Below are 6,395 nucleotides of genomic sequence, written 5' to 3'. Positions count from 1 at the left end.
TATCCTCATGCAAATGAACTACACAAAAGCTATCAATTAAACTGCATCCACTCTTTACATTTTAACATAAATGCTGCATACTAGAGGATAGCTAGTTTTTACTGTATTTTGAAATTATATCTGGCCAGGCAGGACAATGACTGGATAATATAAAATGCCTGTATATCTAGTTAGAGCCAGTCAATTTAAATGTCTCACTGGCTTCAGTGATTAAGCTTTTATGTGCCAGATTCATTTACTTATTAAATTACATATTAAGATGTCTTATTCTTTTGGTATATGGTGTTTAAGCTAGTAAAATTATTATTTGTGAATGTAGATTTTTGTCCCTTTTAATTTTATTTTTAAAAATTATGATCATATTTCTTGTTTTAAAAATTTAAATTATTTAATTGTTAACTAAGATTTATATCTGTTTTTCAGACAACAAAATTTAGAGAAAGTGTTTTTTGGAAAATTTCTGCACTCTTTTTTTAGCTCTTCATAGCCGTCATAACTAATATGACGGGCGTAGTTTTGGAATCAAATAGTGCTTCCATGAAACCGCCAGATGGCGGGTGGGGCTGGGTGGTGTGTTTTGCATCATTCATGATTCACGTACTTGCTGATGGAATATCATTTTCATTTGGTATTTTTGTTGAAGAGTTCGGTGAATATTTTGAATGTGGTAAGGGGTCCATAGGAATGTTGGGTTCACTCATGCTTGGTGTTACTTGGAGTACAGGTTTATTTTTTTTTTAAATTTCCAAAGTGCTATTTCAAGCTGGTCATTTTTTTGTCAAGTGTCACAGATATTGAAATCTAGTTTTTTATATCAATGATTCATTAATAAATGCAGCCTTGTCTGAGATGTTCGAACCAGTCAACAAAAAATTTAAATAATCAATTATTTTTTCAATTTTGTTACATTGAATAATATCAATTATTTAAATTTTTTACAAACAATTGAACACCAATGAAGTAAATTAACATATGAAATAAATTATTCTATTTTTTGAGATGTATTTAGATGTGAGATTCAAATCATTTGAAAAAAATTATATGATTATTTTTCAACTGTTTTGTTCTTTCAATATTTCTTCTTATTGCTGGCTATTTATTTTTATTTCATTTTAAACTGACTATAAATAAAAATTTATGGTTATAACATTAATGCGAACCGTTTGAATAGACAGAGTTATATTAAATATATTGGCTCTTGGGTCATTATAAATAAATAAAAATAATAAACACAGTATATGGTTTTCAGTAATTTAGTTGCAAATAGTTTCACTGTTTGGTTGATAGTTCAGTGCCATTTGTTATCAACGATGGAAGTTTTTTAAATTAACAAAATATTTCTGTCTGTGGCGTTTATTGTACTAGATCCAAGTCAATGGACTTCAAAATGCAAATAGCTGTGGGACATTTGACTTGAAGCAATCATTACTATTTAATTTCTTTCCCATCACCAGATTTGAGATTTGAATGATCGCTTCTCAAATTGTTGTCTCTAGAAACTGTTGATCTTTTTTCATATTTACCGAACATATATTTAGGCAAAAATTCGTTGAAAAACAAATTTTGAATATTCGTTTTTTAACATTCATTCAATGCAGATCATTCAATGTTTGAGCGACATGATTAACCTTTGAGCTTCCAACAACTTTTACAGCTCCATTTTGAGTAAATTGAAGAATTGATATTTATTAATTTTATTGGGGAGATTGTAAAAAATGCAATAGTCCAGTCAAGCATAAATGAGAACATGTAACAAGGTACGCTTAATAGATTCATCAAGATATTTGGGATTGCATTACAATCTTTGCAACTGGTCCGAACATAATGACGAAAGCATTTTCAAGTGATTTTTTATTGACAGTTTTGAATCCAATACAATACCCAGGTTAATGGCATGGTCACAAAATTCGATATGCCTGTCATCGACACACAACTGAATTTTTGCTGATCTTAGCCAGAACAACATCTTTTTCAAAATATGAAGGTTTTTATCTCGCACTCTGTAACATTGAAAAAATATGAAAACAAATTTTCTAAATCAATCCTGTTACCGCCAAAAATTTGGCTATCTGATTCATCAAAAGATGATCTTATTCTAGCAGTTTTTTTTTTTAAATTAAAAAACCGTTCAGACGTCAAATCATGAGACTCATCATTATCATCATGTTTGCAGATAACTTTGTTAGCAACGTTCTACGGATTGTTTGAACTATTATTGTTTCCTTTAACCAATCTGCTCCAAAATTGTTTACTTTTTTCAGCAAATACTTTTGGTTGTCAAAGCATTAGACCATATATTTTTGTCATCTTTATTAAGATTTTTTCTATAGTTTCTTTCTAATTTTCGATAATATCGTTTATTTTGCTGTCGTTACCCTGCGTCAAATGACAGCTCATTGGATCAGACGGGGGCGGAGCCAATATGCTTGTTGTGATCGGGCTCAGTCATGGGGCAGCTGAACGGATGTGTGGCATCATCAGGACGTTGATGGCAGAAGGAACAGATGTTGTTGAGCCCACTGTAGATTCTGGATTTGTAGCTGCTGTGGCCAGAGCGGAGTTGAGGTAGGGTCTTTCTGATTGTCATAAGCAAAACTTCTTTAGACTTGTCTATATTCGGTGTTGGTGGCGGCCATCCATTAGGCAGCACCAGAGCGTGCTCTTACTCGATGGGCGACTGAGCAGCGTTTTTGTAAAGGAAAACGGATGCAGCCTTCAGTGGGGTATTGTTGATGGTTTTAAGAAGCACTGATTGTACTGTTGGTGACCATTTTGAACAGAGGGTGTCCTGCATGTTGCGGTGCGGCGGATCCTGTGTTAGAATGGCGTGGCTGGGGTGCTGCAAACTGTCGCACTGTAGGAAGTATTGAGACGAGATAAGGTACGAATGCTGCCTCATGGAGAGCATCTGGCACTTGTAGAACAGATGTTGTTTTGATGCAATGTTGTGGCTATGTTGTCGTTTATTTTCTGTACATTCTTTTTCAAACCACGGAGCCGATGTCGGTCGGAGAGCGTTAAGAATTGAAAAACAATTCTAATCGGTTTTTTTAAAGAAGTTAAATATGAGTAGCGATATGCAATTAATCTAATACTGAAAATAAAGGCTAATAATGTCAATAAAATCAAATAATTCTTTCAGCCTATTTTAAAACATAAATATAAAGTTATTTTACTAAGAAAAACAATCACATTGCAGATGCTGTTTTTCATTTAGTAGTTTATTCAAGTAAAATTAAGATAGATGCAAATGCCGAAAATATTTTTTGGACTCGGACCTGGGAGTTGGATGGGAAGTCAAAATCAGGAATATTTTACCGGAGTAGGAATTTTTTGAGAGGCCGAATCTGGAGTCGATTATGTTTGATGTCATGATCATTTTTGATGATTTCTTGATGTAATGCTGTTAAATTCTGAAACAACTAGAACGTTAAAATTTAATTTCAAAACTTTATTAGATATGTTTTGTTAATCAAAAAATTGTTTCTCTTGGCAAATATTATTATAGTTTTCTAAGTTATTGATTTAAAATCGTATATACATTATAAAGTAATTTAATAAATGAATAAATTTGATCTTATGTTATAGTTAGATAGCTTTAATTTTAATACACAGGACCGATTGCTAGCATTTTGACAAACAAGTATGGCTGCAGAATGGTGACCATAGTTGGATCTATCATAGCATTTTTAGGCTTTATTATGAGCTTGTTTGCTTCCAATATTTATTTTATGTTCTTCAGTTTTGGAATTGTTTCAGGTGTGTATATTAAGCGAAACTTTAGCGAATGAAAAATAACTTAATGTCATATGAACATTTACTTTCAAGGTATTGGTATTGGGTTGGCTTATTTACCAGCAATCGTTGCTGTTTCGTTTTGGTTTGAAGAAAAAAGGTCTTTGGCTACAGGGTTAGCTGTTTGTGGTGCTGGTGTTGGTACCTTTATTTTTGCGCCGTTCACACATATTCTTATCACGGAATACGGCTGGAAAGGGACAGTGTTAATTGATTCTGCTATTTTGTTGAACTGTGTTATATTTGGAGCTCTATTTAGACCTGTGAAATTAATTCCAGTTACAACTGAACCTACCATAGAAGAAGAATTAATGGATATAAATCCTACATCAATTGTGAATGTTATTTCAGATGTCAAAACAAGATCAAGTCTATTAGATGTATCAAAGTCTGAATCAGATCAGCAACATCATAGACGAAGAGTACAAAGTGAAAGTCAATCTAACAATAAAACTCACCCTGTTTCGAATGTTAATGCTATTCGTAAAGATGCTTTGTACAACGCTTCTTTACTAAATATACCACTTTACAGAGAAAACAGAAAGGAATACACAAAGAGCATGACATCTGTAAATGCCCCTGACCTTGAAACAGTGACCGAAAATGGAGATTGTTCTATTTGCAGTTGTTTGTCTAAAGAAACTCGAAAAGAATGTAAAGAAATGTTGGATATTAAACTTCTATATGACGTTTCTTTCTTATTGTTCTGTATCTCAAATTTTTTGACAAGCGTTGGGTTTGGTGTACCTTTATTTTTCTTGGTAGACAGGGGAATGGATCAAGATTGGGCTAAAGATGGTGATCAACAAGCTCATAGGAAACAACTTTCTCTTCTGATCTCTATTGTTGGCATTCTTAACACTGTTGGGCGTATATTCTTTGGCTGGCTGGCGGATAGGAAATTCGTCAATCGGTTAATGTTATATAACACTGTGTTGGTTCTTTGTGGCTTGTTTACAATTGCCAGCTCGCTTTGTACAAATTTTGCTCTTATGAGTCTATATGCTGGAAGTTTTGGACTTTTAATAGGTTAGTTTTAATAAAATTTCGTTTTTTTTATAAAAATGATTTGTATTAAAATTAACTTTTTCAAACTAGGCGCAAGATTTAATATTAATCTGTCATTTTTTTAATTTGTTGTAAATTTGTGCGCATTGAAACAATATGCATAATTTCTTATTTTGTAATATATTTGCAGGTGTGTACGTTTGTTTAACGCCAGTAGTCCTAGTAGATTTGTTAGGGCTAGAAAAGCTTTCTAATGCGTTTGGAGTTGTGTTGCTATTTCAAGGAATAGGAGGAGTCGTTGGACCCCCTCTTGCAGGTTTCATGAAGCAATTATTTTACCATTACTTGTAAATAAAAAATTAAACTAATATATTTATACTATTGCCAGTCCTGAGCATGATATAAAACTGCATCCACGCTGCCTTGCGTGCTTTTGAGCAAAAAGCTAGGCCCACCGCTTATAACTGGTGGTTGTCGTCAGGATGGGTGTCCAGATGTAAAAACTTTTCCCAGTTGAAGTTGAAGACACTTTTTGTACACCAATGTTTACAATTACTATAATTTAAGAGCGCTTTTGGTATAACAATTTAGGGAGCGCTACATAAATAATTGAATAATACTATTGCTATTAATGAAAACAAACTAAGAGTTTGTCAGAATTTCATTTTTAAAAGCTGTAATACAAAATATGAAATTCTTTCATCTGAATCTGTTTACACTATGGAAGGAGCTGCTTGTTACATCGTTAGGGAACAAATAAACATAAATGAGAAGAAGGAGAGGCAGAAGTTGAATTATTTGGGGAGAGGATATATTAAATAAAAGGTTGCACATGGAAGAAAATTGGTTGAGATGGTTCGAGCCTTAATCAGCTATTAAGTGAAATGTGCTCAATCTTGTAAATCAGAAATCGAAATAGCGATAAAAAAATTCAATGATTTATCAATTAAAATATCAATTTGAAATTTATTTTATAAAAAAGTTACTTATAATAATTGTCGTTAACTTATCTCGTTTCTTTAGGTTACATTTATGATCGTACAAATAACTACGACCACTCCTTTTATTTCGTCGGTGTTGCCATACTGATAAGTGGTCTCATGTTGTATCCGATACCATGTATTAGAAAAAAGTGGGGCCCCAAAGATACGGCAAAAGACATTACACTAGGAAAATTGCCGACGAACGTCACATCAGGAAATGATATAGTTGCTTTGACTAAGAATGATCAAATAGCATAATCGGTATATTAAAATATTTAAAACAGAATATATATATACATATATATATACATATATATGTATATATACTATACATATATATATATGTATGTACTATACATACATACATATATATACATATATATATATTTACGGGTACAGTTTTGATTTTATTTAAGTTTTACATTATTTTAGTTACACATTTTTTTATTTTTATGATTTCAAAATAATGTTCTCATTTTTTTGAAATTGTATAAGATTTTTAAGTGAGAAATAACCCCAAACGAAAAATTTCCTATTAAAGTATGTATTGTTTAATTTTTCGTTGAAAATAAGTCTTTTGAGTAACATCAAATAAAATTAACGTATTAG

The 6,395-nt window shown here is 32.0% G+C and overlaps 1 protein-coding gene across 1 annotated transcript; it reads left to right on the top strand.

The window, feature by feature from the left end:
* Nucleotides 1-501: 501 nt before the first annotated feature.
* HELRODRAFT_63243 (hypothetical protein) lies at nucleotides 502-6,044 on the top strand (the record flags this gene model as incomplete). Its single annotated transcript, XM_009010856.1, has 5 exons — nucleotides 502-724; nucleotides 3,616-3,759; nucleotides 3,829-4,824; nucleotides 4,994-5,119; nucleotides 5,827-6,044. The coding sequence occupies 5 exons, from the start codon at nucleotides 502-504 to the stop codon at nucleotides 6,042-6,044; spliced, it is 1,707 nt and encodes a 568-aa protein (XP_009009104.1).
* Between the last annotated feature and the right edge of the window lie 351 nt (nucleotides 6,045-6,395).

The sequence above is a fragment of the Helobdella robusta genome, assembly GCF_000326865.2.
Source record: "Helobdella robusta unplaced genomic scaffold HELROscaffold_1, whole genome shotgun sequence".
NCBI classification, from domain to species: domain Eukaryota; kingdom Metazoa; phylum Annelida; class Clitellata; order Rhynchobdellida; family Glossiphoniidae; genus Helobdella; species Helobdella robusta.
Note: the sequence above shows the minus strand (reverse complement) of the source record. Positions and strands in the feature narration are given on the sequence as shown.